Source organism: Aphelocoma coerulescens, chromosome 14, assembly GCF_041296385.1.
Source record: "Aphelocoma coerulescens isolate FSJ_1873_10779 chromosome 14, UR_Acoe_1.0, whole genome shotgun sequence".
Lineage (NCBI taxonomy): Eukaryota > Metazoa > Chordata > Aves > Passeriformes > Corvidae > Aphelocoma > Aphelocoma coerulescens.
Window position 1 is genome coordinate 12724971 of NC_091028.1, and position 22848 is coordinate 12747818.

At 43.5% G+C, this 22848-nt stretch overlaps 1 protein-coding gene across 17 annotated transcripts in view; it reads left to right on the top strand.

The window, feature by feature from the left end:
* Window positions 1–22848, top strand: part of MAD1L1 (mitotic arrest deficient 1 like 1) — a 349002-nt gene that overhangs the window by 174956 nt on the left and 151198 nt on the right. For all 17 annotated transcript variants that reach the window (XR_011155161.1, XM_069029432.1, XM_069029437.1 and 14 more), the window contains 2 exons: window positions 10148–10236; window positions 19182–19272. Coding sequence is in view for 16 of the 17 variants with exons in the window: in XM_069029432.1 (XP_068885533.1) it covers window positions 10148–10236; window positions 19182–19272 (180 nt within the window). In the remaining variant the exon portion in view is untranslated. The remainder of the gene's footprint in view (window positions 1–10147; window positions 10237–19181; window positions 19273–22848) is intronic.

Sequence of the window (22848 nt, forward strand, 5' to 3'; positions counted from 1 at the left end):
TGTTTAGAGGATGCTGCAGCTGGAGTGGTGCTTGTCAGTGTCACTGTTGTCACTACAATCTGAGTTACACTGAGTTACTTGGCTAAATGAGAGCAGGACAGGGGTATTATCAGAGGCTTTATTATAGGAGCCACAGCCTAGAGACACGAAAGGCCCATTTAATAGTTGTGCAAAACTGTGCTCTTCCAGAGCCTGTAAGAAGTTTATGGGCTACCTCAGACTCACTTGGTTCGATTTAGCTGAGCTAAAATTCCCTGGAGAATGCAGAGGCTCTACATTATGTTCAGCACTTTAAGAAAACCAGGTGAGAGGTCCAGGGTACCTCTAGGATTCTGTCATTTCTGCTCCTTTATTCTGCCTTCCTAAAAGGCAGCTTGGAGAAGCTGTAGAAGGAACATGAAGTTCCAGCGCATGACCAGAGAGGGAAAGGAGGACTTGGGGCTGTTGAACAGTCGTGTTACGATGGGACAAAGTAATACCTAATTTACATCTTCCTTGTGACAAGGATGGAGACCAGTTTCCTCCTGCTTTCACAGTCCTGGGAAGCTCTGCCTGCATCAGAAGAGGAGCAATCTGAGAGATCTGATACAAGAAATACAATTCCGTAAGCACAGCTTGTCCTGAACATGCAGGGGAGATGTGAAGCTCTCCAGCTATGGGATCTGGGGGAAGGCATGGAGGGCATGTTCAGAGGATGTGCCTGCAGATCAAAGGTTGCTGGATATTTCTCTTCTTGCCTGGGGCTGGCTTTGTGTATACAAAAAGGGAGATAAAGCCTTAAAAAAAAGTCTAAGTTTCAAGACTTAGTCTTTACACTGACAGCCTAATCAGCTTGCTACATCATTTGCTTTCGGTCTTTTTGTGTCTCAGTGTCCTTAGAAGAGCTTGTTCCCAGTGTTTCTTGCCTTTGGCTGATGGATGCTGGGGGTAGGTAGTAGCTGTGGCAGGCTGGGGTCTGTCAGGGCAGCAGAGTCCTCCAGCAGGAACTGTAAAACTCAATTTATCCACTGAGACAAGGAGATCATAGAGCAGGATTTGTCCTATGACCTCTTGGTAAATAATGAATGGCAGAGCCCTGCCTCTTTGGAATCGTTTAATTGAGGCTGACAACTCTATGTTGTATTACAGGATCTGGCTTGTCAGGAGAATTTTAACTTATTTATGAATATTTCATTAACTTCTAAAGACTGGCTGTATAAAATCGAGCTCCTGTCCTGTTGATGCTGTGTTCAGTGCTAATGTCATCGCTGCACATCCAGTACACCTTTCCTCTGAGCTGGACCTCAGAGTTTATTGTTGGTGGCAGCAAGAACGTGTTCACCAAAGGTTAAAATGCCAGGTTTGTGCTTTGGCACCAGAGCTGAACATACGGTATTTGACTGGGAATTGCTGTTTGCCTTTCACTCTGTGACTGCTGCTGGCAACTGAAGGGCCCTGCAGGCGTCATCCAAAGAGGTTGAAATGGGCAGAGCAGTCTTGGCAGGGCCCTGTAACCTTTGGGTTTTGGCACCAGGAGAGAGATTTCTTGCTTTTTATACATTAAAAGCCCACTGCTTTTTGTCACAGGCTAATCTCAGGATGGGTCATTTAGCTAGAAAATATTCAACCTGCTCCACTTAACCTGTTCTTTGGTCAGGCTCCTTCAAGGCTCTGCCACTTCCTCTAAAGCAGCTGGGAGGCCCTGTCAGGAGAGATGTTGCTTTCCCATAGCTGGATCCCTTGCCCCATCCTCACATTTCCCAACTCTGGGAGGTCAGAGAGCAGCTTGAGCAGGCAGCTCTGCTGGCCCCTGCCTAGAGGTGCCAGCAAACAGTGCTCCCCGCTGTAGTGAACTGCAAAATTGGGCTGGAGCTGCAGCAGGAGTGAGAGAGCTGTTCCTAAAAGCACAGCCTGTGTGTTGTTCCATGTGAGCCAGACAAAGAAGATTAAGTTCAAGCACTCAGTGAAGGCTCCTTTGCTCTCTTTGCCGTATTAAGCGGGATTGATTCCACTGTATTTATGCTAGAAAACAAAGGAACAAAAATGGATGTTGGATTCCTCTTTCCCCTTTGATCTTCCTAGGTGCTTGGTAACTGCAGAGATTCTTCTCTGACTGTTTATTGTGAGATGATTTTTCAATGAGAAAACTGATGGGGGGAGTGAGAGGTGGGATTACAAGCTCCCGTTTGATGAGAATTGTTGAGTGAATGCTCTGGAAACTCCTCGAGGCTATATTTTCAGGAAACAAACTGTATTCAAACTCTGTACGGAGGAGGTATGACATCTTTGTAGATTTATTTGTTGCTTTGACTGTAAATTACAGCTGCTAGAAGACTTGATTGTAGCCAAAAATGCCTATTCCTGCATGAAAGAAATCATCTGTGTGATGCTCTTCTCGAGAGCAGACAACTCCATTGTGCCAGCACCGCAGCTACACTGGGCAGGGATGTGGCACATCCAGTCTGGCACCTTGACAGGTTCCCTAAACAGGCTCTTATTCTGTGTTTTGCTGTTCTAACCAGGAGTAATGGGTAGGAGGTGTCAGCCAGTTAACGCTAATTACTCCAGAGTTGCCTTCTCCCGGTGGACTCCAGCTGTTTTGTTCTCCCTGGCTGGGGAGGAGCTTTCAGTAGTAATTAAAGGAAACAGTCATCTACACACTGGTGGAAGTGGTGAAGCGAGGCTGATAACAGCAGAGAGCTCTGAGCTGAATGAACATGGAAATTAGGTGATCCTTCTTCAGAATGAGCTATTAGAGCAAAGAGAGGGGTTTTGGACGTGGAGCTGTCAAGGTGTTTTGCTGTCAAGCAGTGGCAGTGAGGTCTCATAGCAGTGCCTGGGAGCGTGGGCAGGACAGGCTGAGAGGAAGAGATTCCTTGTCTGCTCCTTTCTTGGAGTGAGGGTTGAAATGTGTAATTATACTTGAATAAACTCATGGGTTTAAATTAACATCTTCAATTCCCTTGCTCGGTGTATCTCTTGTACAAGATGTTTGCTCTTCTTCCCCGTGAACCTTCCAGATTTGTTAATTTTGAGCTCCGAGCCAGCTTCCATCCATCTGAAATGTCTGGTAGTGTTTAGTTCCAAACTCACATCCTGCACCCATCCCAGATTACTAAAAAGAAATAAATACAACACCAAGGAAGGTGGGTGGGTGGGTGGGGAGGGTTGGCATCTGGTGACATTGGGATGTGAGAAGACACTTGAGAGGGGGAGGAGGCCAAGTCTTGGAGCAAAGGTGTGTTGTAGGTGGGCTGTGCAGGAGGAGTTTGGGGCTTTGGTGGCTGTGGTGTGATGATGGTTTCTACTTCACATGCTTGCAGCTGCACAGGCAGCTCAGGCTTGAGCCATTTTGGGCCCCCTGTGGCATTGGCCTTATTTTGCAGAACAAACTGTTTCCTGCCAGACCCTGTAGCACTGTGATTACGTATGGAAGCCGTAGGGTGGCTGGTTTAAATAGGGTGTCTGTGCATTTGTCCTTTTGTTCCTTTGCAGCAGGGCTGAGTTTGGCTCGCTGAGCCTGTCTGGAGTTTCCCCAAGTTGTGCTGGTGCCGCACAATGTGGAGGGGAGGTGTTGGAAGGAAAGCTGCGGGCTGCCTGCGGATTGGGAATCAGAGGGGAGAGAGGTGAATGCTCGTTAAGGCTCCCTTGGGGTAGATGAATTAGTTAATGACTATGCTGTGCTTTGAAAATGCAAATGCTGTGTCAGAGCTAAGTCTGATTATAATAATCAATCTTCCTTTGGAGAGGGTGTGCTGGATATGAGGAAGGGGGAGAGTGAGGAGACTGGGGCTGAATTTTTAGATCACAGATCTACATTTCTCTGCTGCTGTTAAGGAGCCCTGATGTTGCCTGAGAGGTCAGCAGAGCTGGGGAGAGGCAAAAGGTGGGTTTGGGGGGAGTCATCCTGGCAAGCACCAGTGGGCCTTGGCAGGCTGAAGTTAATTTTGTAATTTTGTCCCTTATGATTGTCCTGCCTGCAAAGGGAGAGGTTGTCGCCTGCTCCTGTGTGTGAGCTACCCCTGCTAATGGGAAAGATAGAAACTGCCTCATAAGCAGGATCCTCCAGGGATGGGGGAGAGGGGAGGGTGGCTGCTGCAGACGTCCAGCCCTGACAGTTCCTTCTCCCTTGGCACTCCATTCGTTTGTAGCAAGCGTTCCTAGTAATTACACCTCTTAATTTAGGGGAGCGAGTGGGAGAAAGGAATATAAATTTGTGTATTAACTTTAGAGATTGGAAATAGGGCAAGCGAACCTTCTCTCTGGGAGATTATATTTGGAAATGAAATAGAATGACATTTGGTATAAACTTGAAAAATTGCTCTCTTTTTACTGCAACAGGAGGAGAAAAAGCCACAATCCAGACTGTATTGGAGAGAAGCAGAAGTCAGCATATGTCCATTTCCCAGTGTGTGTGTATCTACAATAATATATATGCATGAGTACATTTTTAGGAAAGAGTTTGCTGAGAGGTTGCTCCTAGCCCTGACTTCTCAGTGATAAAAGCACAGCAAGTTTGTTACAGATGGTGGAACCCCTAGAGACTGGTGACTCTGATCCAGCCAGCCTTCATCTTCCAAAAGAAAAAAAAAAAAAAATTTTTTTTGCTTCAGCCAGTTGGGAGACGGGTAGTTCCAACCCATTTTTTATTGAATATCTGATTTTCTTTGGCTTTATTGCTTTTGTTTCACAATGGCATCGAGGATTAATTTTCCCAAGAAAAAAAATCCTGGGCTGCTTAGCCTGTTTCTAAATGGCAAGCAATATTTTGTTTTACAAGTACTGTCCGACTTTTTGAAGAAAAGTAAAGTTCACTAGGAAATCTGGGGAGGCTTAGTTCTCCCTGTGTATGCTTCTCTGCAGATGTTTTGGGAGAACAGCCCTTCAGGATGCCAGTGGGGTGGGCATATGGAAGAGGGGGTGCTGCTTTTGCTGAGCAGAATGATCTCTGAAGTGCTCAGCATGGTGTCTTACTACCCTGTGGTATTGCTGGACCCCCAAATTCAACTCACTGGTGTTCCATGTATGTTAGGTTTCTGTCCCGATGCCAGATTTATGAGCTTGTAGACAACACCAAGCTTGCTGTGCTGCCTTGTGGGAAGAGAGACAGAGAAGCTCCTTAGTCTCTGCTCCATCCCATGGAGGGAAGCACACATGGCATTGCTGTCATATCAAGGTCCTGGTTTGCCTTGAGGTTTTCAGACCTGAGTGGACAGGTCATACTCGGGATCCCGGTTCATCTGTTCTTGTCTATTTTAGTGTACACTCTTCCTTTCCAAGTCTGCTTGGTGTTCATACATTTTAAATGTTTTTGTACTGAAATAGCTCCTTGAATTGTGTTGAGACTTGTAGTCAAACACAACCTCTCAATTCACCTTTCCATGCTGGCTCTGTGCAATTCAGTTCCCATTTATTGCTGCCGCTCAAAATCAGCTCTTTTGCTGAGGAAGGCCTTTCAAAGGATGTTGCATCAGCCCATTGTTAAATAAACCTTTAGACATTTATAATGGATTCAGCATTTCCTGCTTTTTGCAGTTCCAAAAATGCTGAATGACGTGCAGACACACTTCATCAGGATAAGATTGCTGTATCAGCCGCTCACTAAAATGCACTCATTATTCAAATAATAACTGTATGTCTCCAGCATGTGTTCTGTGAAATGTGTGTACATGATGTGGGCGAGTAAACCAGCCCCCTTTTTTTTTTTTTCAACATGCAAATCCTACTTTGGCAATGAGTTGAAATACTTTAGATTTTGAGTCCTTTATTACCCAGAATGAGGCACCTGAACAGAGATGTGATCATTGTTTTGGGCAGCGCGTTAAAATTTTCAGAAGTTTGCAAATGTGGTTTTCAAGGCTGACTGATCTGACTGGTGATAAGCCTCATTCTGGAGTGTGGACAGCAGTGGTCAGTGGGATGCTTTGGAAAGGCTTTTCTCCATCAATGCTGAAACCTCCTGGAGTTGAGTGTGAGGAACAACAGGTCCATGGCATTGCAGAGGCTCAGGGTGCTTGGTTGGAGGGGACAAATATGGATCAGAAATGACAAATGCCAGAAATATACCTAGAAAAATCAGCTCCCTAAAGTAAAGCTCTGTTTCTTCTAGCTGTCAGGAGATGAATTTATAATTTTGTTTCTCCTGTCATCTCATATGTCTTTAAATAATTGCTACAGAAGAGAGAACCAGTGAGGAACATATTTCTTACCCTGCTGTGGGTGTTTGCTATGTCATTAACACTTGGAGGAGAACCACCTTCTTGGAATCTTGTCGAGGCAGGTTTAAAAGTAAAGCTGAAAGAAGAATGATATTTCATATAATTAAATACTAGATGAAAATCCATCCATGTTCTTCCTTCCTCTCTTTCTCCTTTGGTAAATAATGATGGCAATACTTACTTCGGAAATATTATTTGCATTTCATCTTTTGGGGCGCTTCCATATTTGTGGCAATGGATATTCTAAAATTAATCTATATCCCGTGTGTGTCCTGATCACCTTTTATTGGGAGCAATAAAGCTGGACTGGAATTAATGCTTAAGAAGTTAAAGAGGGTAGAAAAGGTTCAGAATAAATGGGAACATTTTAGGTTGAGAATAAGAGGCCCCAGTATATTTTGAGAAGAGAACAGTATTTCCTCAAAATATGTTCATGTGGTTTTATTCATTCATAGGCTCTGATATCACTCATTATTCTGCCTTATCATAAAAACCTTAGATAACTTTATTAAAATAACAGCTTGATTTCTTTTCAAGTTTTTAATGCATTCTGTATGATGGGAATATCACTGAAGGTCTGATCCCAGGTGATATAATCCCTGAAGCTCCTGCAGATGATGTAGGTCCTTAAGTCCCTCTTGTGCAGCTTTCAGGACAAGAGATGCAATCCCATATTTCACAGCAATGTTCCCTGTCTTCTCTCAATGCAAGTTAAAAGATCAAGGCTGACCTGGGTTGTTTGGTATGGAGTGGGGGAATACAGCAATGAGCTGTAATTTGAGCAGCCCTTTTCCCCCTCTCTGCTTGATAATGACTTCTACTAGTTTAATGTATTCAAAGCAATAAAAGTTTAACTCGGCCAGTTGCATAAAATTATTGATAAAAATTGGAAGAGTTTTAGCCAGGAATAAGGAGTTGGTTCAAAAAGCATAAAATGCCTGCTGAAAGTGGCATCTGGTGAGCAAGAGAGACCAGGACTGGAAATTAATTTAGGAAAAGGGATGTGGTGGGAATTAGGCAGAGAAAGCAGCAAGGGGGGTTTGGTTCTTCCTCTCCGTATCCCTTCTTGAGGCTGTTCTTTGGCACAGGTACTGAGAGGACAAGGGGACAGGAAGGGACAAACTGCCCCTGTGGTGTATTATTTCATGCTCATCACCCATTCCCAGAGCTCTCCTGAGGCTGTGTCAAAGGGAATGGTCTTGGAAAGCTCCTCACCTCTTAGGCTTTATCAACAGATTCCTTGTTTTTAGCCATTCTCTTCATTCTTGTATTGTGTCTTGCACAGTGTTGCCTTCAGAAAAGCAGAATGGGGTCCCAACAGTAAGCTACTCCATCTCAACTAACTATTTTTGTCCTGGAAAATACATTAATAACATAAAATTAAAAAGTATTTTAAATATCTTAATATTTCAATACCTTCAGTGAGATTCGCAGTAAGGGATGTTTTCCTAACAGTTGCTAGGGATGAAACCTGGAAAGAACACATTTTGAATGAAGCATTTAATACCTTAATTGCTTTACTTATTTTATAAACAATTAGTGAGGGCTGAATGGCAGTAATTTCCCGTGGCACAAAGTTGTGTCTTGGCCTGAACTTGGAACTCTCCAGTAGTTTTACTCCTAGGCCTGGGAAGCAGATTCGTTCAACAGCTCACTGCTCGAGCCAGTCTCATCTGTAGTGATACCACTGTGTCCTCCTCTCCTTTCTCACCTCAGGCACATCAGATTTTCAGTTCAGGGAGTCTTGTCGCTTGCAAATTGGGAGGACATAAAAATGTGATGAAATGCCCTTACAGCCCATGTGCCCTTCCCTCCTCGTTCTCCTTCAACAGTTTATTCTTAGAAACCCAGCAGAATCTCATCCTGCCACTGCTGAGCATACCTGGCATTAATTTGCCACTGCTTTGTATCAAGTGAGATGCTTCTTCCAAGCTCCCTCGAGCTCTTGTGCATTCACTCTCCCATCTCCTTTTCCTGTTTCACACTCTGGTTTTGCCCCTTTCTTTGTGCAGCCATCACAAGAGACCCCAGATCACAACAGCACGTTCCTCGCCCGCCCTTGTCCCCTGGGAAGGCAGCTGTGATTTATGTGCTTGTGTGGGTGAACAGGTGGAAAAACTTGAGGCTGAGCCCTCTTGGCCAGTGATAAATAACTCACCAGCCCTTCCATCTTCAAATGCTGTCCTCACTCATCCCAGAAAGCATCCCCAAACTCCTAACAGCAAACACATCCAGGCTTCAGCAGACAGGGGAAATGGGAGGCATAGTGAGTGTTTTCCTGCTAGAAGTAGGTTGGAATTGAAGCCTACTCCTCATCCCAATACCTTTTATTCACATTCCTGGAATTATCTGGTGTGCTTGCTTTATCCCCAGCCATCTGTGATGGGCTGAGCTGGGAGAGATAAGTTCAGTAATCAGAAAATTGAGGGAAGCATTTCTGGCTGTGATAATCTTATCAGGCAGCTAATATGCATTAACATTTGTACAGCCTGATGATGCAGGTGGGCCTTTGCTTATTTTTTATTCCTGGATGTTTTTTGACAGGGGGAGAATGCAGGGCTTTTTGGGGTGCCAGGGGGAATTAGGTTAAAGCATCTTTTTGATGCTCTCTTTCTTCTGCTCTGTTCCTTTGGTGTCAGAAAGGTGTGAGAGAATAATCCAACCATCCATTTTCTGCTTTTTCCTGCCAGCAGCACTGCCGTGCTCTGCCTGTCTGTTCTGGTAAGCACGGAAGGGTGAAGAGGCAGCATGTCAGAACTTCAGTTCTGTCTGAGCAATATGACTGTCCGTCACAGCTTGCTCTTTTTCCTTGGAAAGTTGGAGAGTTTCTGCAAAAAGCTTGCAGAAGTTTGCCATTGCAATGTGATTTTGCTCTACAAGTCTAATCCATGCTGTTGCAGGGAATGGTGTATTAATGGATTATTTCCCTGATGCTGAGCACTGGGCTCTCTGTGGTCATAAGTTTTGCATCTATAATTAAGGCTGGATTGCTTATTTTTTTCCTCTTGGGTGAAAAAATATAGTTTCCATAAATGGATTTATTAGGGGAATTAGTCAACAGGTGGTAAAAAGACCGATGACAAAAGGAAGTCCAGAACCTCAAGGATGAGTGCATGAGGAAGGTCTAAGCTGGGAGAAGGTGTTGGAACAGAAGTTTGAGTATCCTCTGGGCAGTTTGTCTCTGCTTACACTTCAGAGTAAATCATTTTCTGAGGGGTTTAGAAACAAGTAACATATGGAGTATATCAATCTGTGAATTGTCTTGGTCTCTGAATTAGGGATCCAGACTGCTGCAAGTCAGGGAGCCTGGGAGTTATAGAGTCTGGTTAAGAAGTTCTCATGTCTGTAGAGTTTTGAAATACTTTCTTGTGAGTTCCTTCCCAAACAAAGCCAGAGGCAGAAAATATTCTTAATTGTTTGTTTGTTCAGCCAGAGCTACCTGAGCAGCTAGAGCTAGAAGTGTTTATTGGAGAGTGCTGGAAATATTCCCCAATCTTTTGGATTTGATGTATGTGTCTCAGAGCTGTCGTGGACAAGACAGCGTAATCCTGTGGTTCATTTCTTCTGGGGGAGGAATTGAGTGAGGTTGAACTGTCAATACTAAATGTCAGGAGCCAGCGAGCTCCTAGTGCCACACAGAGTCTTCTGCATCCTATTATCCATGGGGGAAAATAGGGGAAATAGCTGTAAGAGAAGCAAAAGCTTTGCTAGTAACATTCAACTTTCCATGCCTCATCTACTGTGGAGGAAATGTTGGGAAAGGCAAAAGGAATTGCAAAGGGAAGCAGGGTTAAGTGAGGTTTTGGCATTTAACACATGAGAAGGTGTGCTTCACATCTGTGTAATGAGAAGTCTGATCTGTGCAGAACCTCATGGTTTCCTTCTCCCTTTGCTGTTCGTGTGTGCCCCTTACCAGTGCTGGAGGAACTAATACCTTTTCTCTCCTGCAGCTGGAGGTGGAGATGAAGGTCCTGAAGTCTCAGCAGTGCACGGCTGAGCAGAGCTCTGTTATCACCAAGGAGGAGGTGGACACGCTCAGGTAGGCAAAGCCAGGGGAAGGCTGAGCAGATTCTGCTATTTTTGGTTGAACTAATGAGAAGGGAAATGCCCAGGGTAGTTTCACTGCCTGCTGTGGTTATTGTCATCTCCTCGTGGAGCAGCAGGTACAGGAGCTCACTGTGCTGCAGTGCATGAAGAAGTTTATGTCTATAGACTGCCTGTGTCCATAGGCTGCCTGCTGTTCAGGCAATGGGGTGATGCCATTGATCAGAACGTATTTTCCTTGTATTCCTGAAGTAGGATGTTCTTTTCCTGAGCACGTTTTACTTTCTCACCAGCTATTATGAACATGAGAAACCCATGAAGCGTTAACAGAAACACTCAGCCCCTGATCTGTCCTGCCTTTAGCTACTTTATAAGTTTTGCTATCTTTTGGGAGGCTTCAGGCTCTTTTCTTTTAATGTTTGGGGTTTTTTGCTGTCAGTTAATTAGTAAGACTGCATCACTATTCCCCCATTGACTTTTTTTCCTGTGGAAACAGCATTGCTGTTTGTTTCTTATTTTGACCAAATCTCGACTGTAAATACAGCATCTGTTGGCATGTGTGTGAAGAGGTTTAGAATCCAGCTTTTGTACTGCTGATGCATGTGAGGCACTGGAGATAAAAGAGGGATGTTTCCCCTTGTGCATTGCTGGAGATGGCAGAAAGGTACCTGTTGTGATTCAGTGAAAGAGTAGTTACAAAACAGCATTTCAGCAGAGGATACATGAGCATTTACAAAAGCTACAGTGAAGCTAAACAACCTTTCCATGTATTTATTAAAGTATTTATAGCTTCCATTGCAAAGCAGGTGACACAATAAATACTGAGCACAGAAAAGTTCATCTGTTTCTGAATGTTTAATAAAGTTCCTTTCATTGAAGTTGAGCAAATCAGGTCCTGACAAGCTTGAGTATTTTATTCTCAGCTGATTTAAGACTTTGGCTGGAGTTTTACTTCTTAATTCTTTTATATTTTCAGCTCCATCACAATAAAGTGTGACTGCCTCATAGGACTGAAAGCAAGGTTTTTCAGCAAGCAGAATCCTGCAGAAAGCAGAAATTACTGGCCTGTATGTTATGGCTTTGCTCTTGTGCTTTGCCTCTGGAGCTTGTTTTACAGCTTTGAAAGCCCAGTTCCATAGCAGGAGGGAGGTGTTTGAAAATAACACATGTTCAGCTAAGCTATTCCAATACATTTTAGGGCTGTACACCTAATCTTGGGGACTTGCTCCTATAGCTCCCTCAAGGTGCTGTAATAGTTCTGGAGGCCCAGGGCATACATCTCCTTTTTTTATTCTATCATATGTTTGAGTTCTGCTAAAGGATAGAATGCTATGACTTCCCTTTTTCAGGGAGATAAACCTGTCTCTATCAACTTTTGCCTTTTGTGGGGTTTTTTTGGCTCCTTCAAGCTTTTCCTCTGCTAAGGCACACTGGACCCTCTGAAACCTGAGGTTTACACTGCTACAGAAGTACTCAGCACCTCCTTGGCAGCATTAAACCTGTCACTCCTGGTTAATAATGTTCCTGTGTATCAGTAAAGCCAGCAGCCTGTTTGCTGTCTTCTGGGACCTGCAGGTTTGCAGAGTTTTTCTACAGTGCCTCCCTGGCTGGTGTTGCTGCAGCACCCTTTCATCTGGGAGACATCCAGGCTGTTTATTTTCCCCTCCAAGACTCATGATTTGGTGTTTACCTTCCCTGAACAGCATTTCCCATCTATTACCTGAGCAGCTTCAGGGAGAAACAGCTGGATTGCCACATAGTCCAGACCACTCCATATTGTGACAGGCTCTTGTCAGTGGGGATGGAGATGTCTGACTGCCCTGAACTAAAATCTATTTCCTGGGCAGGGACGAGTGAAGCTCACAAATACCTCCTTGTTGCAGGATCATGGTGTTTGATTCAGCTCAACAGTAGCCCTAAAGCTCCTAGATAATGTTTTTCCCTCTTTGTTTTTAAAGAATTTCTTTGACTGCTAATCTCATGTCTCTCCTCCTTCCATGAAATGGTGTCAAACTTTTCACACAATGTCCCATACCTGGGCCAATTCCCAGTGCAGTGGTTGATGGTGCAGAGCTGTTTTCCAGTGGTGGGCAATACTCTGAAGGCTGTTTCAGCAGAGGCCAAGCTTCTGCAGTTGTTCCATGTTGATATTTTGGGTTTTCTTGTCTCTTGCTCCTGAAGCTGTGGGTGCATAGCAGCCACAATCCCACGTTCTAATTCCAGACTGGTTTCTTCTGTCATCTTTTACTGAACCACTTTTTGTTGTTATGGCTGATTTAAATACTTGTCCCAGGCCCTGGTGCTGGTTATTTAGCTACAGAGCTGTTCCACAAAGCATGGGTTTGTCTGATTTTGATCACTCTTTTCACTGCTCGGCTCTAACAGTAAATGACTTGGTGCAAGGCATTTTCTTTCTGCTGGAGCTTTCTTTGCTGGAACACTCTAAGCCAGTCCCTGCTCCTTTTTCCTTAGTGTTGGCTTCTATTACTGCTTCAGACATCTTGCATTCTCAAGAACTTCACAGCATTGCAGAATTGACTCTATAAAGATTTTTTCTTATGTTTCTAGACTTAAGCAGTCAATGGGTATGGTTGGACTTTATTTTGCATTTTCTGTGCATTGTTCAAGAAACTGGGCCAAGTTCTTTCTTCATAGAAGAGGCTTTTTCTCAAAGGAATACAGAATAAATCACTATATTCTCCCAGTCCTTTGGGATTCAGGAATGATGTGCTGTGATCCACATCAGAACACTCCTCGTGGCTCAGCTGGATGTGTCCTCTCTGTACAGCAGCAATGGACTGGGTGGCTGTGATTAAAGAACAGAAGGGGTTTGGAGGAGAGCAGGGATCAGAATGCAAAGGGGTTAGGTCTGCTGTGCTCATCCTCCTCCTGTGGGCCTCAGCAGCACCCGTTTACTCAATTTTACATAGCTGTTAAGGAGAAGAGAACAACACAGTCTCCACTGTCACTCCTTCCTTCTACCTATGACAACACCACTGCCAGAAACTAATTCTGGGAGAAAATGGGGGAAAGAATGCAAACTTCCAAATTGGAAAGAGGGAAAAGAAATGCCACAGCTTATGAGGGAGTTATTTCCATTTCTGTAGTTTATTGTAGTCTTTGAAATCCTATAACCTACAGGATGATGTGTCTGCTCCTCTGGGCTGAGCCCAGCCTCTCCTGTTAGCTGCTGTCACGAAGGAATGTGAAAAATAGGGGGAACCACTGAAGCCAGCAAGAGGAGTGTGCAGAGCAGGAATGGGCTGTTGAGCCTCCAGGCATTTCCATATAGACCCCGTGGTTCGGAGCTCACTTCTGAAAACAAAAGCAGGGGAGACATAAAGGAGAAAAAGAAATCCATATTAATTCTTTGAATCTGTATTCACCTCCTGTGAGTGAACGAGAGCTTTTAAAAATATATCTTTTGTCTCATTTTTCTTTAGTATGGAAAGTAAATTTTCAGCCAGAAACTTGAAAGACTTTATCAGTTTTTCCTCCTTCTCTTGAGAACAAAGTGCTATTTCGTCAGACCTTTTATAACTTTAAATGTGAAGCTCTCTCCCAGCATCATCGTTTCTGGAGGGACAATAAAAGCAGTGCTAATGCTGTCATTTCTCACACTTTTTGCTGCTCCCTCTGAAATAATATTTGTTTATATTCTGTAGATCCTATGAAAAGAAACAGTGGTCAACCCATTGAGTTCCTGCACTGTAGGGTACAGCATTTGGGCATTAGCACCTTTTAGAGGGAAGGTGATAAATGTGCAGAAACTGGTATTTCAGAATCTATAAATAAAAGGAATATATTTTAAAATAACTTCACTAAAGACTTAAGTGGCAACAACTGAAGGACCTTTTCAGCTGGAACAAATCTGAACTTTTTCTTTCTGCTGTCAAGCTGCAACCCCGGTAAATCCTAAATGTTTTCTGTGGATTTAGTGACTGGGTAGAGTTACAGTAATTCAAAAGAAATTCATGTCCTTGCCAATGCCCATTAGTCACACTTGCAGGAATTCTGTCTGCTCTGCTCCTAACACCATCTCAATGCCATCTGGATCCCTTAATAGCATCTTCCCAACACATACATTTTCTGCTCCATTCAGTAGTTTCCTGTTCAGCAATAGCTTTTCCACAAGGCCATGTCCCCTTCACAGATGGGGCCTCTGTGAGACATGTCCTCATCGGTGATATCCACAGGCAACCACATAACACAGCTGAGAACATTAAAAACCAATAAAGCAAAGAGAAAAGGGTGATGGGGGCGGGGGGGAGTTTTCACTGATTAATTCCACTGAAAAGCTTTGGACTGAGAGAGACACTTGGAGTGCCTGGATGCTGTTGAAAATCCAACAGATTGCCCCCTTTTTTCCTTTCTGAAGTAGGAGCAGCCTTGTCTCACGATCTAAGGTTTTTAGATAGACTGAACACACACGGTGGGATGTCTCCTGATTCTCACAAGTGTCATTTCAGGAGACCTGAGGCTGTAGGTGGGTTTTTTTTTTCCTCATTCCTTCTTCTGATTTGAGATAATGAAACATGCAGTGGAGGCAATATAAAGCTCAGTTTTGAAAAGTGGGAAAATCCATGTGGCTGAGCAAATGCCAATGAATCTGTATTCTTGCACTAAATTTGATCTTGTGAAAGGTTGTGGAGGTGGCATCAATTTACCTTATGCCTGTGGAGCCTTCAGCTCTGGGTTGAGCTGTCTGATACAGGAAAATCTTCCAGACATGTGAAGAGATCTTTGCCAGAGATTAAATATTTTCATGTTTTCAAACCCCTGTATGGAGAAGTTCATGGATTCTCCAGAAATTAATTCAAATGCTTTTTCCCTGTATCACAAAACTTGTCAATGGTGTTGACATTTCAGAAAGTAACTGATGTTTATTCCTTCCTTGTGGCACAAGGCTGTTTTTAGAATAGACAGCAGCTTTTAAGGCCAGGTTGTATGGAGCTTGGAGGAACCTTGTTTAGTGGAAGATGTCCCTGCCCATGGTGGGGGGGGCTGGAACTGAATGATCTTTAAGGTCCTCTTTAACCCAGACCATTCTGGGCCAAAAACTGAGCTGGTAGATGATTGTGCTGTACCCAGGTGTTTCTGTATCCTTGCTTTTTGTGGTCCTCACACAAATTTGTCTTGGGTTGTTCTCCCTACCTGAAGGTAACTCCAATGTGTAACAAGTTGAGGATTGCAAAATGGTGATAAAATAGTATCACCTCTCTTGTGCAGGTGTCCTTGGAGAGAAAAGGCACAAGGTGTGTGCACCAAGGCTGCCTTTGTGGATGCTGGTGCATCCCAAAGCAGTACCAAATCATCCCTATACCTGAATGTACATAAATGAAAAAAATCCAAGTGCCAAGCCAGTAAATATTTTTCAGTATTTGACTTCCATATCTTAACCACCAGCTGCAAGTGCTTTGCTGTGTTTTTATATAGATAGGACTTCCCTTGCTTCTCTCTCTTTGCCATTGGGAAGTGTTCCCCAGGGAGCTGGGAAGCAAAGCTGGAATAGCACAAACTGTTTGCTTATGGTTCTGATTGGTTTCCCACTGGAGATCCAGGACACTTAACAGTGTTAAAAATAAGTTAGGAGAGGGATAAATGGTGAAAGCACTAGTCAGTCCCAAAATCCTCCTGGCACAAAGAGGTTACAGCAATGTTCTTGTTCCTCAGAGCAGAGGAAGCAACAGATTTTGTCTCTGAAGGAGAACCAGGGAGTGCCCTGTGCCTCAATGGGCTGACCTTGCCCAGGGCATGGCAGGAAGCCCTACGTTGTGTCAGGAAAGGAGGATCCCCGATAGCTGGGACACTGGGAAGGAGCAGCCATCCAAGGGGTGAGCCTAAGGCCATGCTCAGGGGGGAAAGGCTGTGACCCTCAGCTCATGGGTGCTCCTGTGCCTGTTGCTGGTCACAGAGTAGGTGGTTCTGGAGAAGAGAGGGCACAGTAAGAGTGATCTTATTGTGGCTTTTCAGTACCTAAAGGGGCTACAAGAGAATCAAAGAGGGACTTATGACCCTGGCATGCAGTGGTAGCACAAGAGGGAGTGGCTTCAAACTGACACAGGCCAGGGTTAGATGGGATATTGGGAAGAAATTCTTCCCTCTGAGGGTGGTGAGACCCTGGCACAGGTTGCCCAGAGAAGCTGTGGCTACCCCATCCCTGGCAGTGTCCAAGGCCAGGTTGGACTGGGCTTGGAGCAATCTGGTCTAGGGAAGGTGTCCCTGCCCATGGCAGAGGGGGGAACTAAATGATTTTTACAGTCACTTCCACTCCAAACCATTTCAGGATTCCGTGGTATCTGCTGCCTGACTGGGAGTGCCCCGGGCTTCAAATCACCACTTGCTAAGCAGTGAGGCACAAAGGTCACCAACAGATTATTGAATCCTAAAATTGCAGGTGAAATAGCACAAAAATGTAATGGCTTGAATCTACCCTCATTACAGCTGTGTCTCAGGTCTGGGGAAGTGTTTTCTGAGCACTGCTATGAATGATTTTCAAAGGGCAACTGAGAGGCCTGAGCTTGAACCTCCCCGCAGAGACAAGTTCTGCAGGCAGATAGCAGCAGTGTCAGATTATTTGTGAGGCTGGATGGGGAGAAATTTGTTCCCAATTAAAATTCAGCATGTCAAGACTGGAGAAAGTACTGATGAGAGTCCTGTGTCTGGCTCTGACCTTTCAGGAGCTGTTGTGCTGGTGTTCCTCAGAGAAGAGTGTTGCTCTCCTCACGGCCTGTTCTGCAATCCATTTAGAAATGTACCATTAAAAGCCTTAATTCCACTTTGAATTTCCATTTTTCCTGACCTTTTGAGTCTCCTGCTTCGGCGTCCTCCATCCCCACTAGCTTTGTGTCTCTTCTGAAAGTTATTGATGATATTTTTTAATGGCCTGGACAGTGCTAAAACTATTCCTCGTCATTTTAGAAGCTTCTAAGAGCAGAAAAAGATGATACTTTATAATATTTGAAAATTGCCAGCAGGGGTCAGGCTTACAAATAATTTAAGCAATCCAAGCTGCATATTTATTAAGAGACATTTCTGTGCTGAACATGATGTAGATCAACCCACTTCTATGGGAAAGTTTGGAACTGTTGCCAAATGAATAGGAGAGATGACTTCTTCCTTGTACCTGAAATTGCTGTTGTATAATTTTGGGATATTGGCAGGTGACTGCATTCTTTACTCTTAATTTCAATCATTTAAAAGTATTATTAAGCAATAGAATTAATTCTTAAAGAACATTCTGAAAAAAGGATCCTGAGAAAATTGAATCCAAAGATCAGTGTTATTCTGTATTAGTTGTACAATAAGTTGACATGTGGAAGGGGAGGGTCTTGAAAGGAGCATCAAGGTTTTGTATTCTGTACTTAAATGCAAGCAAAAATTTTATATCCAGTCTTTTTTATATATATTTATATCCTGCCTAACAAGTTTGATAGAGTTCTCTGAAGGATTCACCAGTCATTTGTCTGAGGTTGGTGTGGTTGATCTAATGTATTTGACCTTTCAAAAAGCTTTGAGCCACAGGTCACAAAGAAACTTTGATGGAATGAAAAAGGAGATTCTTTGTTGTATTGATAAGAATGTATAAACCCCTGAGGTCTGGCTGTCCCAGTGTACTGTCTGGGGCAGTGGCCAGTGGTAGGTGCCCACATGAACAGGACAGAGCAGCTGGGTACCTTGCCAGGAGGCTCTCCTGGCTTCTCTGTGCCTTGTCTCCAGGATTTCCTGAGCCAGAGATAAAATAATATATTCTCACTTTGTAAATCTTCATGCATTTTTCCCCATTAATTTGCTTATGTAATACAAAGTTAAAATATGGAAAATCAAAGAACAAATGTTTTCACAATGCTGAGGGTTTTTCCACTCGGTCCTAGAATGGTTTTGACTGGGAATTGGGAACTTGTCCAAGACAAAAAAGGGGTTTGTGAGTAGCAAGGTGGCAGAGTTTGAGATAATATGAAATTATTCAGCTTATCAGAGCATTCAGAATTTCAGAAGAAATCTTATGATGCTGCTTGAGACGGGAGATGAAGTTGCATGTCAATAATTGCCAAACCTATGCACGTAAGTAAAAACACCCTTACTTTTATTCCCACAACAGAGAGCTCTTAATGAGCTGTTGTCACTCGGGAAAGAGATCTCACGTTGTGAACAGCTTTCTAAAAAATATCAGATAGGTGCTCCATAGTTAAAAATACAAATAGAATAATAGAAGTTATTGGAGAAGAAGTTGAGAATAAAGCAGAAATCCTCATTGTACCACTGAATATATCTGAGTGCTGTTTGTAGTTCCAGCTTATTTCATAGCAAAAAGTCTATATAAAACTTGAAGGAACAAGGAAGAACAATAAAAATATGGAAAATCCTTGATGTGAAGGAAGACTAAACTGAGATTCTTCAGGAAATAATAGAGAGGCCCATACTGTGATGTGGAGAGGGGAGTGTGGTACAATAATTGACAACTTTTCATAGCAGAACTAACGGGCACTCAGTGAAATAATCACATGTGAAGTATAAAACAAACTGAACTAATTTTTCATACAGCACATAATTAAATTGTGGAACTTACTGCCAAGGAGTGTTGTGAAGGCCAAAAGTATAAATCAGATCAAAAAGAGATTTGATACCTCCTGGAGGTTTTAGCTGTTGGTGGTTATTAAATGTGATGGTCTAGACTCCGTCTGTGGTTCAGATGGTATCCAAGCTGAACTTGCTTTATATTCAAGCTGTAGATTTTTAATATACTTTTACAAATAATATTCTCATCATATAAACATGTCACTTTTAACCATATGTTTTAGCTGCCTCAGTAGTGCAGTTTTGTGATACTGAATGCAGGAATAATCTGATACTGTTTCTGATTTCATGCTTTACTTGATTATTTGTGGTGGGACTGTGCAGGGACACACAAAGTCTATTAATTTTTCCCTTTTTCTCCAGGTTGAAAATTGAGGAGCTGGAAGCTGAACGCAGCAAGCTGGCAGAGGAGAACAGATCTCTGGAAATGAAGCTGGAGAAGCTCACTCTGCAGGTAGGAATGTGGAGGTCCAGAGCAGCTGGAGAGCCTGGCGTGGTCCATGTGCCGTGGCTGTTCTAACAGATGTGCTTGAGTGCTCCCAGCATGGAGCTTCCCTTCCCTCCATCTGGGCAAGGCACCTTCCAGCAGCCTGTGCTGACTGCACTGTCACACCTGTGTTTCTGACCATGCCATTGGAGAGGTTTGATGTCAGATGCAATCACACAGATGCAGTTGTATTTTTGGATGACTGTCTCCAGGACTTCTCTTCTTGGAGCCTTAAAAATTTGTCCATGTTAAGTAACTCCATCACTAGAAGTTGTCTGTCCCCAGCTGCACTCATGCCAAAGTGGGAGCATAGACAGGGCTGAACAGCATGGAGTGGATCAGAAATTTTGAGCTTTGAAGTCTCCACCCTGCTGCTATCAGTGATGGAAGCAGAGACCACCTCAATAGGCCAGAGTTTGCCAAGCCAGGAACCATCCATGCTGTTGAGGGGATGAGCTGGCAGCATCCACAGACATGGAGAGCAGAAGGTGTGGAGTCAGAAGGATGGGAGGTGTGTTCCTTTTGCTGTGCTACTGTGTGTGTTTTGCCTTTTCCTGGTGCTGTCCTCTGTGGTAGAAGGTGAGCAGAACTCTGGATAGATCCATGAAATCTCACCCTCCTTGAAGGAGGGCAAGGGCACGGGCACCTGCAGCAGATAAGTGAACTGGCTGTTCAGCTTGTCACTGTAGGAACAGCTTTCCTGTGCAGAGGAAGGGCAGGGGAGTTGCTTCAAGCTTTTGTAGTGTTTCTTGTTTGAAAGGTGCTGGAGAAAATGAGAACCTCAAAGCCCACCTTTCTATGAACAGTGTTATCTCTTCCTTCCTTTCCCTCTGATGTGCTGAACAATTTGTCATTCAGTATGTAGCATTCTACTATCTTAATTTTTCTTTCTTTTTATCTTTATTTTTCCCTCTTTTTTTTTTTTTTGCAAATTGCTTCATGGTAGAAAACCTGCAGGTTTGAAATTACCCAGATTTCAGCCAGACCATTGATTTTTATCTTGACACCTATTAGACGTGAATCAAATTTATTTTTATTTTTATAACCCATTCCTGGAGATAGGGGAAGTGACAGCTTTGATAAAGCAGGGAGCTAAGAGCTGCTGAGCATCTCTGCTGAGCCATGTTTAGTGTGAAACCTGTCACCCTGCTCCCCTTTAATTGGGTTTCAGTCATCAGAAGGAGATTAAAGCTTTGGGCTGGTGTTTGGATGCTTAGGTCTCCGACAAACACAAGAGCAGCTTTGGTTTCAGAACAGATTACAGTTCAGGTTGTGGTTAATTTGCCTACATGATCTTAAAGTGTTTGCTGGCTTTCCAAGAAGGCCTGACCAGAGGAATTCCCTATTTTCTTTGTGATGTCTTGAGACATCACAAAGATCTGCTTTCTTTGTTCATACAGCTCTTGAGATGCCAAGACTTGAGTAGCAGGTCTAGGAAAGAGAAATCTTTCAGTTAGTGAGCTGAATTCAGGTAATGATGCTCTTCTATCTCCCTTGCCAAGGCTGAGAACATGGCTTTAACTCCTTATTTAACAGGATGTAGCTCCCCCCGTCCCTAAGCTCTCACTTTACTTGTGTCTTAGAGAACTTGATGCCTCAAGTAGTTTTTTTGAAAGAGAAGGAGTAGAGGGGAAAGCACAAGTACAGGAATATGTCAGCTGAATGCTGATGTGTCAGTATTGATCAATGTGTGCCCACCTGAATGGCCAAGAACTCCTCAGAGGGGAAAATATCAGCCTTCCCAATTTTTATTCACCTTGTGAATCAAATATCTTGACAGGCCAAGCTTAAAATGACTCTTTTTATAAACACATTGAAAGAAGGTTTGTTACAGTGAGAACCCACAAAGTTAAGGATAAGCTTAGAAATTCACCTCTTCTATCAGTGCTGAGCAAATACGCTGAAAATGTCATTACACACTCAGATAAGGTCACTGAAGTGTTGCTAGTTTGACATGTTATTTATTCCCACCTCTGAAAGAAATCATTGGGACATGATGGGTTAAAATAAAGCCTGTGTCATGAAGGGGGAAAAAAAGCAGGACAAACTACATACAGAAGTCACAAGGAAGTTTTACTGAACAGGAAGATGACTAAAATTACAAACATAGGAGAAGCGTGGCTTCAAATAAAAAAAAAGGTGTAAGAGAAGGGGGTGACATTAAATCAGGTAGAATGAGGGTGATTTCATACAAATCTTTATCTGCTGTTCCTTCTTTTAAAATAAAACCTCTGACTCTCTGGAATGAAAAGATACGTAGAAGGGACACACTAAAGTTGTGAATTTGGAAGAGACAGGTTGTAGAATCGAGGTTCTGACTGCTTTATACTGAATTGAATCTGTTGAGTTCACAAAACTGTGTGTGATGCATGAAATCTAGGGAGATACAGCTAATAATTTGTAATTAAAAACATCAGTTTGAATGTATTGAGGTGTGGAAAGGCGTAAAGTTTCAAAAATATTTGTCTCCAAATCACAGAATCATATAGGTTGAAAAAGACCTCAGATCTTTGACTCCAACCTGTGACCCAACACCACCTTGTCACCCAGACCATGGCACTGAGTGCCACATCCAGTCTTTCCCTAAAGCCTCCAGGGATGGCAAATCCACCACTTTCCTGGGCAGTCCATTCCAATGTCTAATCACCCTTTCTGCAAAGAAATTCCTCCTCTCACATCCTTTTGTACCTGAGTACTGGCACATGATTTTTTCTAATTTCTGCACAAAAGCCCATTTTGTGAGCAAGGGCACCCTGAGGGACTGGGCAGAGGGCAAGGAGTACCTGGAAAGGTGCTTTTGGTGTGTGTCTCACACTCCTTGAGCTCTATTAGCAAATGAACTGAGGTGCTGGTAGCTCTCTAAAGCCATGTATATTACAGCTGACATCTTTTTGTATTCTATGCTTGTGTGGGGACAGCTTGAATTATGCCTGAAGGCGTTTTCCACCTCCACACACCCCATCTTTGGAACCCCTTGCCTCTTGACACCTAGCTGCAGGCTGCATTGATTTTCCTTCACTGGTATAAAGACTTTAGCATGGATATCACTCACTGGCCAGGTCTGTACTGCTAATGAAAACCTCAGACTACAAAAACACAAGAGATGTAGAGCTGTAGGGAAATGACACCCGCTTGAGACTGCCCTTCCCAGTGTCCAGGATATTATCTTAAGGAAGACGTTTGAAACTCTGCCTCAGGAGAGGGATTCAAATAATATGAAAAATTGGGTTTAAACAGACAATTTTATCTCATCTCTTCTACCCTTCTTTCTTTCCATGAAGCAAAAGACAACTCCAGGAAACCTGAGCTGCCAGTGCTTGGCCCGTGGTGGGCAGGCTGAGATTTCAGAGAAAGGCTTGGGTTGTTTAAGTTATCTGAAATCATCTGGACCATCTTCCAGAGGTGCTGGTGGAAAAGTGCAGCTTGATGCCAGGATAAAAGAGACTGATCAAATCAGTGCTTTTTGGATAAAGTGGGAGGAAAGAGTTGTGAGGAGTGTTCAATTAGCATTTCTTACTGCTAGGAGCCCTGTGTTTACAGGCA